The sequence below is a fragment of the Hemibagrus wyckioides genome, linkage group LG25 (genome assembly GCF_019097595.1).
Source record: "Hemibagrus wyckioides isolate EC202008001 linkage group LG25, SWU_Hwy_1.0, whole genome shotgun sequence".
Lineage (NCBI taxonomy): Eukaryota > Metazoa > Chordata > Actinopteri > Siluriformes > Bagridae > Hemibagrus > Hemibagrus wyckioides.
This window is the reverse complement of record NC_080734.1, coordinates 12,965,591-12,988,931: the sequence shown is the minus strand read 5'-3', so window position 1 is coordinate 12,988,931 and position 23,341 is coordinate 12,965,591. Positions and strand designations below refer to the sequence as shown.

General features: G+C 41.3%; 1 protein-coding gene across 2 annotated transcripts in view; it reads right to left on the bottom strand.

The window, feature by feature from the left end:
* Positions 1 to 23,341, bottom strand: part of LOC131345641 (kelch-like protein 29) — a 183,155-nt gene that overhangs the window by 63,332 nt on the left and 96,482 nt on the right. For both annotated transcript variants that reach the window (XM_058378623.1, XM_058378622.1), the window contains 2 exons: positions 10,002 to 10,149; positions 6,534 to 7,025 (listed from right to left, as the gene is read on the bottom strand). In XM_058378623.1, the coding sequence (XP_058234606.1) occupies positions 6,534 to 7,025; positions 10,002 to 10,149 (640 nt within the window). The remainder of the gene's footprint in view (positions 1 to 6,533; positions 7,026 to 10,001; positions 10,150 to 23,341) is intronic.

The following is a 23,341-nucleotide window of genomic DNA, read 5'->3' as shown; positions in this document are numbered from 1 at the left end:
TTTAGAATCATGAACGTATGACAAAGCACACCGATTTTTTAACTCTGCGTTACTGAGCAATGATAAAACACGCTAAAAGTTACAGCCATGACGGCAAAACAATCGGAAAATAAACAGCTTGCACTGTGGATACTCCAAAACAAAGAACTTTTTACATAGAAATTTCACAGTTAAAGCTCTTCCTTGTTAACTTCAGCCAAACAATTAAAAACAGCTGACATAGTGGAAAGTGCAGGTTCACACTAAGTTAGTCTTCCTAATTCCATAAGAAAAAGTGTTTGTACTGAAAAAACCAGAGCGTGTTTCCTCTCTCGGCCGAGTTACGGTGGAGACTGCACTTTTTTTAGAATCATTTTGGAGTGAATTACTTTTCTGTTTGAGAACGAGATGCAAAACTATCAGGGTAAATGCTATCAGCACAGCTGGGAGATTTCATGATGACATTCATTGTGTCTTGCCATTTTCACTTGCATTACATTGCTATTTGTGTAACCTTGTTTCTCATTCTGTAATTGAACACATTCTCATTAGTAGAGAACAGCGCATACTTTTCAGGATCTGCTATTTGCATGGGAAACTTTAGAGATGAAACTGTACTGCCTATTTTAATCCCTGTGCACAATATTGCACGTCAACTTATGCCAATTAATCTTTTGGCACAGAGACGGTCTGCTTATAGAGCACAGGGAAATGGAGTCCTTTCCAGGTTGACTCCACTTAAACACACAAATCGATTTATGCTTGCAGCGTGTATGGAGCTGGAAATGATATGGTTCCAGGGCGCCACGCTGCCCTGAATATCGCCGGCCTGGTAATGAGCGCTAGAAAAGCATAGCAGATCTTCATAACCCTTTTCCTGTTGAGCTTCCACAACTGAGGCACCTGTGGGGGGGGAGTGTGCGCTTGGGGGGTTGGATGAGCTATGAGCTCACACTGTTTCCTCTTTACCGATAACACAGTAAGCTGCACTGCACCTAGAAGGCAATTGGAACGAGTATCCTAAACAGAAAACCTACACACACATTACTTATATATGAACTGTCTCCGGGAACTGATCTGGTGTCCATTTCCTCTGACCCCTACTCTCTGGTGCTGTGTTCATCATTCATCAGCCAACAAAAAAGAGGTTCTGCCACCAACAAGAGCCGAGGCTGCTCATTTTTTCTTCTGTGTGTGTGTGTGTGTTTTTATATCTGGGTCCACATGTCACAGGAAGCAAACAATCTGAACTTAAGACTCTTCTTTAACCCACGGTCTAATCCCTTCTGCCATCAAATTTCCCCTGTCGCTTCCCTAATCACTCTGGCTCCCTACTGAAAACAGGTCATTAAAGCTCTGACTTAGATGGCCTGTATTTGGAGAAACAGAAGGACAATTGCAAGGGAAAGGGAAAGGAAGAGAAATATAAGGGCAATCGTGAGAGAGAGAGAGAGAGAGAGAGAGAGAGAGAGGGAGGGGAAGTGTGCAGTAGGTGACAAGCCGTGGACATTCCAGGAACGCAGAGTGAATAAGAGAGAACTCAATGTTTTCCCGACTGCATCTCTGAGTGGACCTGTCTGGTGACGCGGCATGTTATCTTGAAAAGCGAGTGATTAATGGAAGCGGTGCAGGGTTCGGGTACGGCCCAGTCGGCTGGTGCATGATCAATCTTAATGAGCTCTCTCGCTAGCTGTGTATTATATTAACTGCAAGGGCTGGAACGTATGGGCTCACAGTGGGATTCTCCTTTCTAAAGCATGATAATGAGCACAGACTTCATCTCCTCTCCCACACCAAGCTTCACTCCAGCTCAGAATAATGTCTCAATGGAGGCACTCCGAATAATAATGCACAAGGGGCTGCCAGTGCTGTGGCAGCAGCAAAATCTATGCAGTGTGACACAGCCTGGGCTGCTGGGGTGTCTTTCTTCATAAGTGAGATGCTCAATCCACAATGATTACCTGATTGCACTGTGAATGTTTACATTAAATGCACTTTGATGAATTGATGGGTTTCTCTGTCTGTGCTGTTTTGCCTGTTTAAATAAAATATTCCTGAACAATATATTCAAGTTTAATACTTCACTTTGAGTACTATACTTGTTTTTTTTTTTTACTATTAAACCATGCTATCCAAGAAAACACACACACACACACCCAATGTGGCTGTAACTAAATTAAAGCTGGAAATCAGGTTTATCTACAGAGCTGATGCAAATTTGGGAAATCTTTAACACCTTTAACTTGTTCGGCAAAACAGCTTCCTCAGTAAACAACAAAAGCAACATTAACCCTGTCTATGCAACCCATATTCATAAATCATTAGAATCGTGCTAATAATTCAGTTTAGTTTGTATATGTTTTGAAGGTATTTTTTATAAGCGCTAGTAAAAGCTCTAATAATGTGCTGTATCTAATTCCTGAATAACTCACAATAATTTTCCAATAAAATTCATTGTGCCACGTAGTTTCCTTACAACCGTATTTGTAATGTTGTTGTTTGTTTTTATCAATCTAATAAATGATTTCTTTACAATTATGAAGCTGTTAATCATTACTGGTTAAGAACATTGTACAAGTACACCATATGCTATTATATTGATAAGCGATGCTTATTAGTTACATGATTATTAGTTACGAATAAATTACTGCTGTTAATAGAAACGTTAAAAATGCTTACAACCAACTTCCATAGAATTATAAGCACAGTTATAATGATTTCTAAATATATTATGTATATTAAACAGGAGAATAAAAAAACAATCCCAAAAGCAACGATTTGGCAGAAATGTATTTCTCTTTTAAATTCACATCAAATGGTTTGTACAGTTCATCTATACTGTATGATTAATCTGCTTTACTGTAGCGTTCGCAGGCAGAAGTCCAAAGCTTTGTTGGAATTTCTTACCAAGATCCAGAGAAGCCTAGCAGCTGTGAGCTAATCACAAAATGGAGGCTTCTCCCTTCATCATCATTATCATCATCATCATCACGACCTCGTGTAATTCAGCGGGTCGTACTTTTAAACCATCTCCTACTTTTACGGGGATTCTTCTTCACTGAGACGTAAACAGTAATCCAAATATTTGTCATTCAAATGCTGGGAATTGGACTCAATGTTATCGATGTTATCAAGTGTGTTGTTTTTTTCCTTTTGAATTACAAGATGGCAGAAAATGTCCGCAAAGCAATTTTTTCGGAAGAATTTCTGAAAAAGTGGTGAGTGAGAGAAAGTATCCAGGTTCCATGAATAGCAATAAATCATGTACCTATTCAGTTCAACTGTATGCCTGCCATTATGCTGTTGTGTCACAGGTTTAGAGGCGCGGGCAGCGACCGATTCAGACCACCGTGCGAGCGTAGAGCGTGCTCTCACACACCCGAAATATTTACCCATTTCAAATCATTCCAGTTGAAAAACTTTAATTTATATGTAAATGCAGATATATGCGTAAATCACCGCTCATCACTACTCCAAAGATGATAATATTTCTTTCCTGACCCACTAATGATAACTATATTGCTAGCGGAAATACAATTTCGGCATCAAGTCAACCATGTTCCTCATCTCGTACAGCTACAGGCGAAAAGGTGTCTAGATTAAAATTTGCATTAGCTCTCCAAAGATGCCGTTTTTAAAGAAACAAGGTGCATGTTTGAGGGTGACGCTTGTGTGTGAGTGTAAGTGACAGCATTATGAGCTCTAAGCCTCAGTTTGAGAGCAACACTCGCGAGGTGGCCTCTCGATCATGCTGATAACTACCTGTCCAAACTGATTAGTGATCTAATTGAGCCGTCTAGACGACCCGGGGGTTAGTGCGGAGGATTCAGGAAAGCAGAGCCAGGATTGAGGCGAAGCTTCGGCTACAAAATAACTGGAAGTGAGACACAAAATGATATAGTGAAAATTCAGCTAGGTGCATGACGGTGTCTTATTTTCCATCTCAATACTTCCACTGCGATAAGCAAAGAAACAATAATATAAAAAAAAAATGTATGTTGGCAGTCAACAGGGACCTTTTTCTCAAGCGCTGGCGTCTGATGTGGAGGATTTCAGACAGAATAGTGGCTCTGTTTCAAAAAAGGAACATCGTCTCATCCATCACTTCCTTATCCCTGTAGTGCCGTCAAATGACCCCGTTCCTCAGTTTCTCCTTATTAACATCCATTTACAAGGTGAACAGCAAGACAGAGTATATAAGACATGATCTATGGCCATCTTTTTCCTCTATATAATCCTCACGCTGCTGAGAAAGGTATGGTTATTCACTGTATGTCCTGAGGCTGTTCTGCCCTGCTGATGCAGAACCTGCTGGAAAAGCCTCTGCTCCTGTTTTAGTGTCAACAGCACACAATATACCTTCATCCTTCCACATACTCTGACCCGGTGCTGCATCGAGGTGACAGCTTGCGAAGTCGGACGCATAGCGCATGGAGCAACCGCCCCTCTGATGCTGCTGCTTCAAAGTCAGGCATCCTAGCATTCCTCAACTACAAACAAAGGCAGTGCTTGAAAGGTGGCTATGATTCATGGCGGACAATGCCTTTAAATACACACATGGAGACGTGCACACAAATCAGCACACTCGCCGGCACTTCCATAGTTCGTCCTTGTTCTTGCTCGGATGTTCATGTGGGCAGGTGATAAATTGCTCTCTTAAAAGCCACAGGGCAAATCAACTATGTACTCATGCCTGTGAGCGTTTCTCCTTTTATTTAAAAAAACATTATAACTGACAAATGCCTCCGGACTACGAAGGTCAAAGAAGAGTGAAAATACACACACAAACACACACACACACACACACACACACCCACACACACACACAGAATCCCTGCTTTATGCTGAGAAAGAGCTGTACCCGTGGTAAAATACCACACAGATGAAGGCCAGTTTGAAAGCTGCACATATGGTGTATGATATGTGCACCTTTGATCCTTTTGACCATATGATCCTTGTCAAGATGTCATCTGAGGAGGACCTGCCCTTCTCAAATTCAACCCCAGAGCCAAGGACATGCAGGGCTTCGCTTATTGCCGTGCCGCCTCACTCTCTCTGCGCTAACCCTTTCAGCATGTTGCGCTAAGGCATGACGAGGAAATATAACAGACTGAAGGGGAGCGCTTCTCACACCTGCACGAGTGTGTGCTGACTTATAGAGCCTCTCTCGATGGGGGACAAGGCTCTAAAAACCCCACAGCACTCACAACCTCTGATAGCTATGCTAGGAGGGCTCTCAGAAGTTCAAAGAGACCGCTAGGTAAAAAAGGACCGAATGATCCCAGGAATGTTTTTCTAAAGTAAAGCGTACCACACTCTGACAAGCAACTGAGAAAAAGCCTCCATTACAAGAAAATTCAACAAAAACCGGGAAGGTGCTGCTACATAAAAATCCTGGTGTAGAATAAGTGGCATGTCTGAATATTTACATCTGAAGTGGTTTGAAGTGGTAGTTTGGTTTGTACCGAAGCCTCACATTACCACTTTTCACAAAAGCCGCGGTCTCTGAACACGTGAGACGTTTGTTTTGAACTCGAAGGCTAGGATAAAGGCGGGCTTCTCTGTCTAATCATCTTTAAACATCTTTTTCAAGTCTTTTCTTGATGAGCTGCCTTCAAGTCAGTCATTTACATATATGTATTTGATTGCAAGATTCATTGCAAGATGGCTGCAAGAGAGGATCTGCTATAGATGTCACGCTGGTTCAAAAGCAAGTGTCACTTAACAAGGGTTATTTGTTCCCCAAATATTTCTGCTGCAGCATATTTTAAGCACTCAATTCGATCCATTGAAATATAATGCTGGGTTTGCATCCAGCCCGTGGCACTGGAGTTGACAAACCCTCCTCCCAGAAAATATTATATTTTACTTCTCAGTACAAAAATAATAAGAAACATCACTGATAAGTGAAGCTAAAAAAAATGATTGCATTCTTACTTGGATGTGGTATCATGGCTGATGGGATTCAGAAAAGCAGTGATAAGATGCAACAAATCGTGAAAAATAAACAGCAGGCCCTCGACATAAAGAGCTTGAATTGGATCTTTAATTTTTGTAGCTTAAAAGACAAAGCTGGATCAGTGTGGTAAGTAAATTGCTCAGGTTTTATAAAGCTCGTAAAAGAAAAAAAAAAGAACGAAAAAGAGCTTAAAAGCCAATCTAAACCTAGATTAAAAGGTTCATTAAATGCAAAAATTGCTCAGGGAATAGTGAACATCTGTTTCAGGCTGACATGGCCTAATCCAAGGTTATCTTGTGAAAACAACAATTTATTACCACAAAACTAGTTAAGTCTCCACAGAACATGACTCTCAGAAGGCAAGGCGTTTTCAGGGAAAGCAACACGTCCAAGTGGCATTTGTTACTGCTCAAATCCAAAACCTTGAAAGTGCTTTGATTGAACTGGTCCTGGGGTTTACTTTGAACAACCTCCCATCAGCATGGTTTTAGCATCTTTCATAGCCAACATTAAATGCAATTTCCTGGAAGAGATATTATATGACAACCCAAGGCAAGTTTGTTGTTTTTAAAAGGCCATGGTTCTGCTCTCTTACCTTTAGGATGCCCAGGATCTGTGAACTCGTACTTCCCCATGCCCACCGTACGTAGCATCTGCAGCCCGTTCGGGCCGTCCTGATTAGCTGAGACGGGTGAAAGCTGCCCGTTGGTCAGTGGCAGTGCAGAGGAAGGCAGGGCGGGCAGCTGCATGAGCGGGTGAGTCAGGTGCCCGTTGCCCACCACGCTGTGTCCTCCGGCCGGCATGGGTGAGGGCGTGATGGGCGGCTGGTTGGTGCTGTAAGGTGACTGGTTCTGCAGGCTGAGCACCAGGCTGCCCGGCGGCTGGGATGAGTGCGGAGGAACTTGGAAGTGTGCGGTCATGAGCGGGTGGTGAGGAGGAATCGGGGTCTGGATGGCAGGGGTTACGCCAATGACAGGTGACTGGACAGAAGCTCCCTGGCTGTATGCAGGAGGCTGAGGCAGCGCGTATGAGTGAGCTAAGAGACTCGGCTGACTCACTGCAACCACTGGAGGCACCCATGGAGGACCTGATGGAGGAGGAAAGAGATGCCATGAGGAAAGGTTACTTACAGATTATATGTATCATGCTTTTTCACAAACATCTCAAGCTACTTCAGATTATAAAATCACTGTTTTACGTTTTAACAGTTATAGTTAGCTAATTATTCTATTTTATCCTACATTATATAATATATATATAATTATATAAATACATGTTCTTTATATATAAGGTATTTATCTGTTTGTTTGTTATTTATAGTACTGTAGTAGTAGTAGTAATAGTGTTAATAACTGTAGCAGTATTAGTACTAGAGATGATATTATTATTATTATTATTAATTAATTAATTAACATTATTAATATTATGTAATAATATTGTAGTATCTGGTTCGAGTTTTGTTTTTGCCAGTGGAATATCTATGGAAGTAAAGTAAAGTACAAGTGCAATAACAACGCAAGGTCAATGTCTGACAGTATGTTTATGATACATATGGCATGTTTAGTGAAAAAAAAACAAAAATGTTCCCCTTATTTTAGTTATGGCAAATTCCCAGCCATTAGTCAGGTCTATCTTATCATACAACAACAACCATTTAGCAAGGTTGAAGGCTATCTCATGCTTCCTCTCAGGTGTGTGAAGCCATCTTTATTAAAGTTCTGCTTTCGCTGTGTCACAGGGCAGCAACATCAGCATACACTTGAAGGAAAGCACAGTCCGCCCTGTTTCCGCATGCATAAGCTCCCAGACGCCCACGATTGGCTAGTGTCGCTGTGGTTGGCAGGAGAGAGACAGTATGCCACCCCTCTCACCCAGAGAGCACAGCCAATTTTATTCTCTTGGAGTCCTGGCCACGGATAGCTGTGGTGCTGTCAGGAATTGAATTTGCAGGCAAATACCATATTTAAAACTAATTTTTCTGAAAATTTTAAATAGAATGTTTTAATTTCCAAGACCTTGACAGTCTGTGTGTTTGTCAGCTCGCATGTTCGCACACGTCGAGATTAAAAAGCCACTCATAACATGCTGCTCACATAATAAATCATTTTATAAATCTGGCCTTTAAGAACAATGCGTTTATCTTACGTAAGCGTTTTCCTTACTACAGCACATTTCTTTCCGTAGGTCTGAGACTGACTCTTCCCTAGAGAACCGTATCAACTAATGCATTCACTAATTAATTCATGTATCACAGAATCTCACCACTACGTATGGATTATATACCGTGTCACAAAGTTTCCTTTATATCCTGAGATATAAATACTGCGCATAATATAAGCTGATGAGGCCCGGTGCAGTCCGTGTGTCCTGGGTGCTACAGGTGCTACAGGTCTGAGAAACGGCTCATGGGAAAGCTTATCCACATCCACAACAGGCCCGATTAATCTCATGAATATGCAGCCATGTTGGACCTGTGCCCTGTCTCCTGTGGAAAAGGAACGAAAATAGCACAGAAGGCCTATGGGGTACTTTACACCAGGAGGGGAAAAAGGAAGATTTAAAAACATTATTCATGACACTGGCCCTGGTTGCACTGTAGAGTGGATAGAGGGAGAGATAGTAATGAGAATAGATGATCTAGTGCAGCATGTGTGAGCATGTTACCTGCATTATTCAGTAAAATCTTAAGGCTAATCATAACAGAAAGCACAGGATGCTCCTTTCCCATACTGCACCATGAGAAAACATTGAGTTGCGCTGAACGCGTATCGATTTACCGGGAATGTGTAAGTTAGATCACCCACCACTTCATTCTTTATCAAAGATATTAAAGAGTTCCTGTCAATTTCTTCACCATAATTATATTCATAAGCCTGCACTCATTAGCGCTGCCCAACATGCTCACAGTTTCTTCGGCTGCATAGTTAATAAAAGGTCTTTTTTTTTAGAAGGGAAAAGTGATTGTATTAACATGAAATAGATCCTGGACTTGATCGCTCGCTTGTCTTCTGTAATTAAAATGCGCTATGATGAAATCTCAGTTGTTCTATACATAATTCTTTGGCCTTTGAACGTTTACTTAAATTTATCACCTAATTAAAAATCTAAAAAAAAACATACATTTAAAAAAATAAATAAAAAAGTCTGAAGAAAAGTTTAATAGAAAAAGAAGTTCCAGAGCATTTCTTTTTTAGCTCGTTCATTAATTCCAGCCGAGCCGTTAGCAGGATCCGTGTAGTTCGCTTCAATTAAGTGGAGCTGGTTTCAGAGCTAATGGAGCTCAAGCAGGGTGCTGTAAGTGTGAGAGGGACTTAATGTGAACACTGCCTCCCTCTGGGAGCCCCTCAATCACACAATCACATCACGGCGTGAGGGGGGTCACGGACAGAGAGGGCCGGTCACTATGTCCAATCATCAAGGTCAAAAATAACGACTCTTCTCTCCACAGGCAGGTCTGTCCAGCCGGAGAAACACCTCGTCCTCATTAAAGCGCTTGAATTAGTGTGGGTCTACTCAGACTGAATGATAATCAACTCTTTTCAATTTTTCATTATTGCGCTTTACTGTGTAAAATGTAAAGTGCTAGCTGTGCTGATATCGCAGCGTTACATGCGTCCTGATTTGGTTACTCACTCGTGGAGTTCGAGTCCTCTTTCACCGCTTCGTGAATGATTTAGCATGCTAACATTAGAAGGCTGCCAGAGTAATGGGAGAAAATTGGCAGCTCTAAAGCAGCGAGTGTGAGTTCATCTCTGCAAGAGGATGTCAGAAGCCTCCAACCCTTTATCACTTAATCTCTTATATTCTTATTACAGATGTCACACTTATTTTTAAATCGAAAATCAGGTCAGGGTGTGTGCGTGTATAGAATCAGTAGAATTAGCCAACAGCTGCTAAGTCACTATACTGTCAGGTATAATGATAATACAGCTGCTGATGAGATTATTTCATTTCCATGGTTCGTTTTCAGTAGATATGTGTTGAAATTTTGGAAATAACAACTTTGCTTTTTTCCAGTAGCATCCAGGACTGACGGAGAGAAAGGTGAAAGAGGGCAGCATACCTGCCGTGTCGTTCTCTCTGTGCTGTTTGACTGGAGGCTCGTCCGTGTCCCATGGCGTGGACTGGTTGATGGGTGTTTGGCCCCACCTCAACCCCGGAGCCAGGAGCAGTGCAGGAGTCTGATTCTCACCAGGAGAAAGGCCTGCAGGCTGGAGAAATCAACACAGAGCAAACATGTTAGCTAGAACAATAACAGACTAGGAAGCAGCACTCTGAGTTTGTGATTTGAAAACCCACTGAGGACAAAACCTCCTCCTGGAGGTCTGTCTGCACAAACTCTTGATAATAAAAACATGTTCTTTGCAGTGAATAGTGAATAGTGGAGGAATTTGTGAGCCATTTAAACAAAATAAAAAAGTGCAAGCGTAAACAGCACAAATATTAGCAAAGTAAAGGACGTGAATTACAATAAAAATAAATAAAAGCAAATAAAAAAAAAGTGAAATAAAAGCAGACTAATTTTACACACGGACATGTTTCTCAGTTTATTATTGAACATGTAGTCCTTAGTAATGTCCACATTAAATATATTTAAAAGCAGACGTTAAAGGGCCAATACGTAATTATGGGGGATTTACAAATTTGGAGACCCCCATGGCAGGAATATGTTAATACAGTCAACACAGAGAAAGTGCTCTGTTTCTCATTTATTAAGATTCTTAACCGAACCTTTTCCTGTTTATTTCTATTCCCCTTGCATTAAAAAGTATTTAATGAGCTAATTCTTTATTTTTTTTAAAAAAAAAGAAGTAATTCTCTGTTAATCTCAATTTCACGGCTATTGTGTTGTCAGTTGATTTCATTAATAGGTCTTTAACCTGTTCTTTCAATCTGCTCAGATGTTAGATATTAAAATATTAATATTAAAATATCAAAAATATGAAATATATATATGTTATATCTATACTGTATCCAGTGAAAAATCAAGAATGAAGCTAAAATAATTTTAAATGCTCTCTCTTTCTCTCTTACACACACCCATACACAAACACACACACACTGACATGGATATACACACACAAACACAGACAGACATGACTACACTCACACCCACATGGACTCACACAGACACACACCCACACACATATACACTGATATGAACACAAACACACTCACATGAATACACACATACACACACACACACGCACATGAACACACACACTCGGGCCACTTTAATCAATCAATAATTACCCACCAATTATCAGGCAATCACGGGGCAGCAGAACATAATGCATTAAATCATTAAATCATACAGATTCGGGTCAAGAGCTTCAGGTCATTTACCATTCACATCAAACATGAGGGAAATGTGGAAAATATGATCTCATAGCCAAATGAGTTGTTTGAGGATATCAGAACCTGCCGATCTCCTGGCATGTTCACGCAGTCTAGAGGCACTAGAGTCTCACACAAGCAGTCTAGTGTTTACACAGAATGATAAGACAACTCCAGTGAGCAGCAGTACTGCAGGCTGTTGTGTAACCACGCTTTCAAGTGTGATGAGCAGAAAAGCATCTCGGAGCACACAACACGTTGAACCTCGAGGTGGACGAGTTGCTAGAGTGAGACTCTACACAACACCACAGCTGAAGAAACACAACCTGGGATTCTCCCAGCTTATACTCTGTTCACTATTTATCTGTCATGTGCAGGATTGTGTTAAACCTTAATTGACTACTCCTCATCTAAGTCTCAAATCCTGTGTGTATATCCTACCTGCCCACTCAGGAGGCAACACTAACACTGATCAATACCGCCGTGCTGCAGCATTCAATCAGTGGAACTTCATAGGAGTTATGCGAGATCACCAATAAATTATGCATGGACAGTGATTTGACAGAAAGCCAGTATAAATAAGAAAGTACGATTTAGTTCAGGCGCTTTCATAGTAGGTTATGCTGTGAATTTAGAGTACTGTTAAAAACCTGTAATAAGGATTAAATACCTAAGATGATCGTCAAACATTGTGCTCTTTCTCAGCTGTTAAACTCTTTCTTTATGGGCCACATTTAACTATCCAAGAGCCTCATTTGTTCCAGTTCATTCACTCTCTCACACCGGAGCTGAAACGAGGCACGTAGTATAGCTGACTTTATTCCGTAATAAAGACACCTCCTCAGATTCATCCGGCTACCCGACTACTTAAGACGACGTAACAATGACAAGTTCGATGGAATCGCTTAAAATGTCAAACGTGAAAAATGAGCGCTACGACAGTTTGGGAAGTTTGCTTTCTTAAACTGAGACTTGATGCTAAGCCAACAGTGAAACAGACGGATTACTGAACCCTATGTTACACAGGAAAGATTAAGAATGAGCGTTAACCTCGAGTCACACACTAACCCCGCACTGCACCCAGAGTTAATGGAAAAGACTCAGTAATCAACCCTTTGCTCTCGTCTGGAACCTTCCCTCCATTCCATTATCCCGGCTGACCCGGAGATCGCTTCATCAATTCATCCGACGCTGCCTTTAAAAGAAGAAAAATTAGTTTTGTTATGCCTTCGCGAAGGGAAATGTGATGTGATCGTTCAAGTGATGAGTTGAAGAAGACACGATTTTGAAATCGTCACTGAACGATGATGTTGTGCAGCAAAATCTGACTTCAGGACATTAAATCTCATCAGGATTTAACGTGATAGTTTGCCCAAAAACTAGCTGCTAAAATCTAATCAGCCAGAGACGCATCCATGAACCTGTTACTTCTTCATCCGTCTTAGAATTTATTGGGTCACAGTCCTAAATTTTGTCCTACTTTACAGACCCTGACACACTTGACAAACAGAATGAACGATCAGAGGCTCAGTAGAATTGTTTTCCGGCAATTCGACGGTGGGCCGCATCGATCTGTATTAAATACTGAAAGACCATAGCCTTATTCAAGGAACAGCATGCTCCTCTAGACATGCATGGCCCAATAATTCTCTGCTCTGAGCCCTGTCTCATAGCTTTATATCTTCCCCTGCTGCTTATCCCTGGCATCTTATTTTCTCTAATCCTCATGATAATGCAACATTTGAAATCTCCAGCGACAATAATCTTCTGTCTTCTTCATGTGCGCTTGACATTACAGAAATGGAGCTTTGCTTATTATAAACACATTTTTACAATTCTAACACAGATATGTACATATTCTACAGCTGGCACATGATATATGTGACAAAAACGCATATTAGGCGGTTATGTGTGCCTCTTGACATGACTGATGAAGTCGACAAGAACATAGCAAGGCTTACGTCTAGCCAAGCGGTGCCCATTTTCGTACTTTTTAATTCATCGTTACTCTTACCCTTACCCTGCTTCCCTTGTGACCCATTATCGCGGTGTGGCAGATGGCTTTCCTCTGACTCAACAGAAAACAGGCTGGAATTGTGTGCATGTGCGTGAGTGAGACACAGAAAGAGTAACGCAGGCAGCCAAGACAAACATTCTTCCCAAGCTTCTCAGTACAATGAATTTTGATGTTTATAGCTGGCATTGGTCTGGAATTCCCCCAGTGAAAACTCTCTCTCTCTCTCTCTCTCTCTCTTTTATTCCAGGCGGCATTGACTTTTCAGTCTCACAGGGAGACAAATTTGTTGATGGAGCCGGAAAAAAAACCCTCAAACACACAACAAACTGTAAGCACACAAAGCTAGACTCGCAGATATTTAGATTTAGAAATGTGTCATAAATTTGCACCTGAAGGGATGAGGAAGGAGCCTCGGGTCTTTGTGTCACATCACTCAGTGCTGATTTTGACATTTCAGAAAGCATCCTTTTTACCGAATATATCATACAGAGCTCTTAAATGTCAGAGCATTCCTACATGAGAATGATCAATTCGCCCAGTTCTGGACTCTTAGGACATTCTATAGACCTTTTATACATATGTGTGGGTGTGTGAGATACTTTTATCTGTCACATGAAGCCAGGCTAGAAAAAAAAAACTTGCCTTATCTGAGAGTGGCCTCAGCTAGCATGCTTACACAGGCTTGCAATGTGAACATAAGACGCATCAGCGTTCTCTAACATTTTATTGCATTAATTGCGTAATGCATTAGCTGACTGCTGTGCAGCCGTGTGTGCGTGCTGAAATACGACTGTAGAATGATCTCAACATGCCAAAGACACCATGGCGAGAGCGCAGGAGTCGAGAGCTATTTGTCTCTATGGGCCATATGTGTGTACGTCAGGAGGTGCGGCGCAAAACTCAACCTGATGCGGTTGCAAGAATGCGCTCGCAGTGCGTCTGAAATTAACATTGAACTTAGCAAGGCTGTAGCTCATCACTGCGCCTTATTAAAGTTCCTATTAAATAAGGACTTCCGTACACAGCGTGAAGGGAATTAATTCAGTTAAAATGCTATTTTATTACTAATTGCTTTTATTGAAAAGGCTGCTGTGTACAAAATAAGCTGCTTTGTAGAAATGTCTGCAATTAAATAGGAATCCAGCACTATGGTAAACTGGCAGTATCACAAAAGTCCTGTTTAATGTGTTGATGTCTTTGTTGTATGTGAAGAAGACTGGTTTTATGATGTATATGCTCTGTCTAGGGTTCCCAGATTTTTTTGTGACAAAAAGACTCCCAATTTCCCAGCGGCATTAAATGACCAAAAAACATCTCTTTCCCCCAAGATCACTGAAAAGTTTTTGTTACAAAAAAAGATATTATATATATATAATATATATATATATATATATATATAATATAAAAATAAAATAAAAATAAATAAAAAATATTTAAATAAAAATAAAAATATATAATTTTTTTTAAGTAAATCTGCATTAAAAAAGCATACTAGGCAACACTGACTATAAAGCTCAGGAATGTCATACCATGATTTTGCATAATTTGTTGAGTATTTATTTATTTTTTTGCTCGATTTTGCTCCTGTTTTTTAAATGCAACCTTCAGAGATTTTCATGCTATTATTTACTTATTTATTCATTGCAGAAAAGTACTTGAATTGGCGGAATTGCAAGCACATGATTCTTCGTTTAAACTCTTATCAGTGAAGACACATGTGTAATTACTTTCTTGATAGCTGTACTCATGTTTGCCACACGTGAACGGAAGAGGGCTTCAGCTGAATGTGTGTTGTGATGACACATCTTGGCCCAAATCTGCGGAAAATCTGAATATCGTGGCGTCTGCTTGATTATGTGTTAATTTCTGCGATTGCTAAAATCACGAAAAATCTTGGAGGGACTGTCAGGGGAACACGCACATTGTTAATTTAACCTGCTTTTGAGAGGCGTGCAAAATCATGTAAAAAAAAAACCTCATCATCACAGTTTAGTACTTCATCTGGATGTTGGTATTCTTCCTTACATCCATTTCTTTGCCCTGTAATTTCACTGATGTGCCAGATTTAATGCGATTCTCACTCAAATGAAAAAGTATTTGTGTTCAAGAAGTGCACTTTGCATGTTTGCTGCATGTACAGTGCTTGAAATGCACATTTAGGTTTTCCTTCATCTCTTCACACGCTGGGGTTTTTGTCCATAACTGTGCCTAGAATACATCTACAAAGCTTACACATCAGACCCTGTGTGTTCTTTTCACTATATAAAGTGCTGAGCAGTTGTGCTGCACATGCCAGACCTTCATACACTCACAGACAGCAATTATACCACACAGACAACAGAATGCAGCTTAACCACTACTGTTAATATCTCTAGCTAACAATAATGTACACTTATTATGAAGTAAAAGAGAAAGCCAAGTGAGTTGTATGTATAAACAGTGAATAGTGCAGCTCTTCTCTTGGATCTGATTGAAGCCAGTTCCTGTTTCCTGGTCTGGTGTGACTGGATATGCTTGTGTTCAATGCCAGGTGATATGCAGGATAAGATCAAGGAAAGTACTGAACACGTAGTCTGTCTAGTACAAATCCTCTGTGGACATGTTGAGTCCAGTGGAATTGTAGAGATGATCCTACAGAGCAGAGGTAGCTCTGTCCTACCCTCATCTTTACAGACCATACTAGCTGTGCCAGACTGCACATCAAAAAGACGAAGGGAGGGACACAAGACACTGGGCCTCTGTTTCACACGAGCCGCAGCGAACAAAGGCTCCACTGTAGTGGCACACTGAGAAGGGCTATTTTGGGGAGACTGCTGTTTGACTGTGTGTTTTTAGCTGAGGCGCTGTGGGGCTATTTTGAAGAAGCTGGACGGTTTAAAGACGTGCATTTCATTATGCTGTGAGTGGTCTCTGGTGATGTAGATTCTCTCTCTATATATATATGGTGGAGACAGACAGACAGACAGACAGAGAGTGAGACAGACAGATAGATAGCAAGAGACAGACACACAGAAAAACAGAGTGGCAGACAGCCGACAGATAGACAGAAAGAAAGGCAGACAGATAGAGAGACAGAGAGAGAGAGTCAGTCAGACAGCAGACAGACAGATAGACAGACAGACAGAGAGACAGTCAGTCAGACAACAGACAGACAGACAGACAGACAGATAGATAGATAGATAGATAGATAGATAGATAGATAGATAGATAGATAGATAGATAGACAGTCAGTCAGAAAACAGACAGACAGACAGACAGACAGACAGATAGATAGATAGATAGATAGATAGATAGATAGATAGATAGATAGATAGATAGATAGATAGATAGATAGATAGATAGATAGATAGATAGATATTATACAAATGAACTGCATGACTGCTGGATGTCTGCTCTAACACTGGAGGCATGCACACGCTCATACTATATATATCCTAGTCTGTATCTTTCAGTCAATCCTAGCATATCTGACTCCTCCATCCCTGGGAGCGTGACTGCACTTTCGATGAGAAAGGAGAAGAAACAGATGACTAGAACCCCTGAGATGTGTGTAGAGGCTTCATTAGCACAGCAGGCCAGACACGGCTGGGAATGCCAGACACCATCACGTTCTGTTAGCAGTCCTGCGCTCATCCAAAGCACAATCTTTAGAATTATGAAACAAAGGAAGAATGTGCTTGAGCTTGAGCTGGGAAGAAGGAATTCAAGAGTGTGCCTGGATGTGTAAGTGTGTGTTCCTGAGTATGAGAGAAGGAGGGGCAGAGGAAGCGAAGGATTCACGAATGCACCGAAAAGAGGTTGCCGGGGTCAGAAACAGTGCAGTAATTAAAGGTTAATCTCTGTCATTCTTTACTGTGTATAAAAGCTGCCACACTGCCACTGGGCTGCATTAGGAGCACCTCGAAAAAAGCAGAAGAACAGCAGGATCTCTAGAGCAGGCTGATGTCACATCTCAAGAAAGGTTTCCTACTGGGAGCAAAAGCAGGCTCTGAATATGCACAAGATTTACCGAACACTACACAATAACAAAACTGTGAACGGATACAACGTGATGGGCTACACAGGCCGACGTTCTATATTTATATCTGACAAATGTCAGTATCAATTCTGCCTGCTTTTCCTTTTTAAAGCATCGTTGTTAAGGGACACAGAGGGAGCCGCTGAAAACTGATGCAACCAGAACAAACCTCTCTGCAAATCACACAGCATGCATAGCCAGGTTGGGGGATCAACCAAGAAGTTGAAATTGGCCAGTTTATTTATTTAACACAAACATCCAAGGCTAGTCTATTTCTTCCTGATAAATATATATTAAGAGGCAAAGGAAGGCCTGCTCTAGTTTGCATGGCTCTGCATGGGCCATTATGGGCCAATTTGAATGCATCTAAGAGTCCAGGTCCTGTGCGACTGCCTCACAATCAGAGCTATCTCAGGGGACATCGGCTTATATAAATTGAATCCAAATCAAAATTTCACTAACAAAGCTGCTGATATGGTGTGCTGCAGACACTATTCCCGACTAATTCAGTGACTTTAACAAAAATCATATGGGAGCAGGAACCATGGGACCCGGCGAGCAAAAAAAAGCTAAAATGGGCTTCTTTTATTAGTTTCTTTCTCACCTCCATTTCTCGATTGGAAGTCCAGAGAGGGTAATACGGAGGTGTGGACGGTAGACGCAGTAGGCCGGTGGCAGTAGCATAGAGAGAAAGATCCATCCATCATCACACGTCACATCATTTTCTTTGACATGTCATTTTCACTTGGTCCTAGACAGGCTGTTCTGATTCATCGACTGTAACTACCACTTTGACCCAAAAGAGCCAGAAAAAAAAAAAAAAAAAAGCAACGCTTTAGGCAATTCTTTTCTTTCTTTCTCTTTTGTGTCCGTAACCTATACAGCTGTCTACCAAAGTAAACAACGAGATGCCAAAATGTGCTCGCAATTTGTTCTGGATTCAGAGTGCTTGACTTGAATGTTTGAATTGCGACGTGAAACACTGTCTATTGTAGTGGAAAATCCATTCAGTATAAAAAAAAAAGGGGGAGCAAAAGAATAGAAAATATGTCAGGCATTTAGACTTGGAATAGTCGTTGCTGCACTTCTTCCACTTTTAAAACACAGAAAAGTACTTTTAATATGCAAAACTTTCGAATTACCGGAGTGTTGTGCAGAATACCCAAGGACGTATCTCAAATCCGGTAGACAGATGTTCCTAATTAAATATAAATATCTAAGCTTTAACCTGAGCTCCCACTGCCAACCCTTTAGACATCAGAAAAAATACAAGTAAACAGCAGCCTTAAAAAGATAGGGGCAACTTTAAAAAGAAAAAAAAAATTAAAATAAAATTGTACAAGCATAGATAAAACCACAGGAGGAAGAGACAGTGAGACGTAGATTTTTGATATTTTATACTTTACATGGAAATATAATAATCTTCTTTCTCAGCCTCAGGATAGTAACAGAGCTTAGCTTCCACTTCAACACACAGCAGTGGAACCCTGGTACAACAACGTACCCGTATTAATACTGGCAGGTTTACACAACAGGTCCTAAACACTCATTAAATCCATGCATACTAACATTTCCACAGGCTACTTATTTCTTATTTACAAAGGCTTATTGAATTTATTCATAATACATGCAATTTCACATTGGGATCTGTGTGTAGTAAATCTGTTTTGTGGCACTTGCTATAAATGCCAGAAATATGCTTGACTAGCCAAGACGGAAACCCTACCTTGCAAAGCCTCCATGGTTATTGGATTTGCTATAAAAACTATAACTGATTTTAATTTGAGACTTACTATCCACATCCCATAGCGAGAGCAGCTCATGCTACTTTAATGCTGCAACGTGTCCAGATAACATGGGGCTTCAATTTGAAAAGGGCTGCAACGGCATGCCGAAAAGATTAGAAAAAATAAAAATAAAAATGATTAAAAACTCATCTGTCTTGGAAAACAGCCACCTAGACTTTCCTTCCTCTTTGGATTTACATTATTAGGAGATCATGTAAGTAGATATGTTCTGTAACCTTCAGAAATGCAATGCAAGCTTTATAGGATCTGTAGGTTGGAGAGTTAGCAAGCTAACCAACTGCATGTATGGTTTTCTTTTCCCCGTGTAGTGAGATTTTTGACACGTGCTAAGACAAATAGCTTGTGAAATCATTTCCAGAGTGATATCATGACATTTATGGGGGGAAACTTGCGAGCGAAGCTAAACAGACCTGCTTGAGTAATTATTTAAACACTGCCCCCGCCACCCCTCTTCCGAAAGGAAATGAGGAAGTATCAAGATTACTTGATGTTTAGCAGTACTAGAGAGTTAAATTAAGTATAGCAATTTGTGCTACAGTAGCTCTTCTGAGGGATCGGATCAGACTGGCTAGCCTTCACTCCTCATGCACATCAATAAGCCTTGGGTGGCCATGACCCTGTCACTGGTTCACCGGTTGTCCATCTTTGCACCGTTTTTGGTAGGTACTAATCACTGCATACCAGAAACACCCCACAAGAACTGACATTTTGGAGATGCCGTGACCCAGACGTCAAGCCTTCAACTTGGCCCTTGTCAAAGTCGCTCAGATCCTTACACATGCCCATTTCTCCTGCTTCGAGAACGAACTGTTTACCTGCTGCTTAATATATCCCACCTCTTGACAGGCACTATTGTTACAAGATAATGAATGTTATTCACGTCACCTGTCAGTGGTTTTAATAATATGGCTTATCTGTGTATATTCCACATGTGCAGGACTATATAAGTATTATTTCTGTCACTAATACAATGCTATTATTGCTGCCACCTAACAACTGAATTTCTATAGCATAACTGCTAGTTCCATAGTGGCCCTATTAGCTCATCTGTATTTGTTGCTCCCTAACACTGCTGACCCTGTTGAGGGACCAGTGGAAAGCCGTTTGAGTTGTTTTTCTGTTAGGTGACAGAAACATGAAGTCTGTACAGCATACAAAATGTGAAACAGCCTGAGACCACTTTGTTTTCATGATGCACAAATTAAACTGACCACAAAATGAACCCCAAACCCACTACAATCAGCTGAAGGTGGTCTGAGGATGGTTTGCTTGTGGGTCACTTTAAACAGGTCCATTTTGTTGCACAGAAAATGTCATGGATCATAGAGCACTTTGAAGCATTGAAAATAAAATAAAAACACTTACACTATATTGCCAAAAGTATTCGCTCACCCATCCAAATAATCAGAATCAGGTGTTCCAATCACTTCCATGGCCACAGGTGTATAAAATCAAGCACCTAGGCATGCAGACTGTTTTTACAAACATTTGTGAAAGAATGGGTCGCTCTCAGGAGCTCAGTGAATTCCAGCGTGGAACTGTGATAGGATGCCACCTGTGCAACAAATCCAGTCGTGAAATTTCCTCGCTCCTAAATATTCCACAGTCAACTGTCAGCTGTATTATAAGAACATGGAAGTGTTTGGGAACGACAGCAACTCAGCCACGAAGTGGTAGGCCACGTAAACTGACGGAGCGGGGTCAGTGGATGCTGAGGCGCATAGTGCGAAGAGGTCGCCAACTTTCTGCAGAGTCAATCGCTACAGACCTCCAAACTTCATGTGGCCTTCAGATTAGCTCAAGAACAGTGCGCAGAGAGCTTCATGGAATGTGTTTCCATGGCCGAGCAGCTGCATCCAAGCCATACATCACCAAGTGCAATGCAAAGCGTCGGATGCAGTGGTGTAAAGCACGCCGCCACTGGACTCTAGAGCAGTGGAGACGCGTTCTCTGGAGTGACGAATCGTGCTTCTCCATCTGGCAATCTGATGGACGAGTCTGGGTTTGGCGGTTGCCAGGAGAACGGTACTTGTCTGACTGCATTGTGCCAAGTGTAAAGTTTGGTGGAGGGGGGATTATGGTTGGTGTGGGGTTGTTCTTCAGGAGCTGGGCTTGGCCCCTTAGTTCCAGTGAAAGGAACTCTGAATGCTTCAGCATACCAAGACATTTTGGACAATTCCATGCTCCCAACTTTGTGGGAACAGTTTGGAGCTGGCCCCTTCCTCTTCCAACATGACTGTGCACCAGTGCACAAAGCAAGGTCCATAAAGACATGGATGACAGAGTCTGGTGTGGATGAACTTGACTGGCCTGCACAGAGTCCTGACCTCAACCCGATAGAACACCTTTGGGATGAATTAGAGCGGAGACTGAGAGCCAGGTCTTCTCGTCCAACATCAGTGTGTGACCTCACAAATGCGCTTCTGGAAGAATGGTCAAAAATTCCCATAAACACACTCCTAAACCTTGTGGACAGCCTTCCCAGAAGAGTTGAAGCTGTTATAGCTGCAAAGGGTGGACCGACGTCATATTGAACCCTATGGATTAGGAATGGGATGTCACTTAAGTTCATATGCGAGTCAAGGCAGGTGAGCGAATACTTTTGGCAACATAGTGTATAATTCAGGATAACTGCCAGTATACACCGATCAGGCCTTACATTATGCCTAATATTGTGTTCATTTTCCGTTTGCTGCCAAAACAGCCCCGACCCGTCATGTACTGTGTTTTCTGACACCTTTCTATCAGAACCAGCATTAACTTCTTCAGCTATTTGAACAACAGTAGCTAATTTGTTGGATCGGATCACACGGGTCCGCCTTCGCTACCCATGTGCATCAATGAGCCTTGGCCACCCATGACCCTGTCCCCGGTTCACCACTGTTCCTTCCGTGGACCACTTTTGATAGATACTGACCACTGCAGACCGGGAACACCCCACAAGAGCTGCAGTTTTGGAGATGCTCTGATCCAGTGGTCTAGCCATCACAATTTGGCCCTTGTCAAACTCACTCAAATCTTAACGCTTGTCCATTTTTCCTGAGGACAAAATGTTCGCTTGCTGCCTAATATATCCTACCCACTAACAGGTGCCATGATGAGGAGATAATCAGTCTTATTCACTTCACCTGTCAGTGCTCATAATGTTATGCCTGATCGGTGTATGCTGTACAATGATCTTACGTAGAGAATCAAACACTAAACCTGCTCATCAAGCTCTTATTCAGGTCATGTAAAATACTCTCTTCCTCCCACTGTGTAACTGGGTGGGATTTTCTCCATAAAAAGATGCATGAACCTCAGTGGGGAGTGGGGAAAGGTGCCTTCCAGCACAGCGACAGCATGGCGCTTTGTATACCGCAACACACTGCCGAGTGTTAACCACACACAGGCAAAATGTCTGCCGTCTGCCAGCCAAAAGGCTTCAGAGAATTGCATGAATGCAGGTGAGTCTGAAGCAGCATGTCAGCATGATGCTCTACAACACCATCTTAAATTATTTCACAAAAAGCTTCTTTAAAATCATCCACTTTCATTTATTCTGCATTTAACAGAGCTCAGGCTTTGTTTTGGGTGAACTCTAAGAGCAGCACATAGCATCTACTAACACACAGAAAGCTAAGGTTAGAAACAAAGTCTGCATTCGATCGATTGTGTGACTAATGCATCAGAAACCTACAATAACACCGGATAATCTGTCGTCTCAGAATGATGATGTCATTTCCCTAAGAAAATTCACTCCGAAAAGGTTTTTTTTTTATTTTATGTCCAATTACCGACAGGCAGAAATAGCCTCATTCTGTTCCTGTCCTAGGTTTGTCAATAGATGCACATCGGTAAAAAACAGGTCATTAAAATGAGAAAAATACACAGTCAAATGTCTCATATGAGCCTGAGCATGTTCCCTAAAGGCTCAATAAACACATCCACGTCATTCACTCTCAGTGAAACTTCACAGATAGAAAAAAACAGTGTCTGTTTGTGTGTGTGTGTGTGTTAAGCAAAGAAAAGACAGGAACAGACAAGATAAAGCTTCCTACCCCTTCAGTCTTTCTTTTCACTTCCTTTCATGCTCTTTTCTCTACAGTGCCCACTATTCATTTAGTCTCCTTTACCACAGGTTTAGATCATACTGCGGTCTCCAAACTGAACACACGGCTTCTAGTCCCGATCAGATAGTGTTCTAAATTTTACATTTTTTTTTTTTTTTTTATAAATGTGAA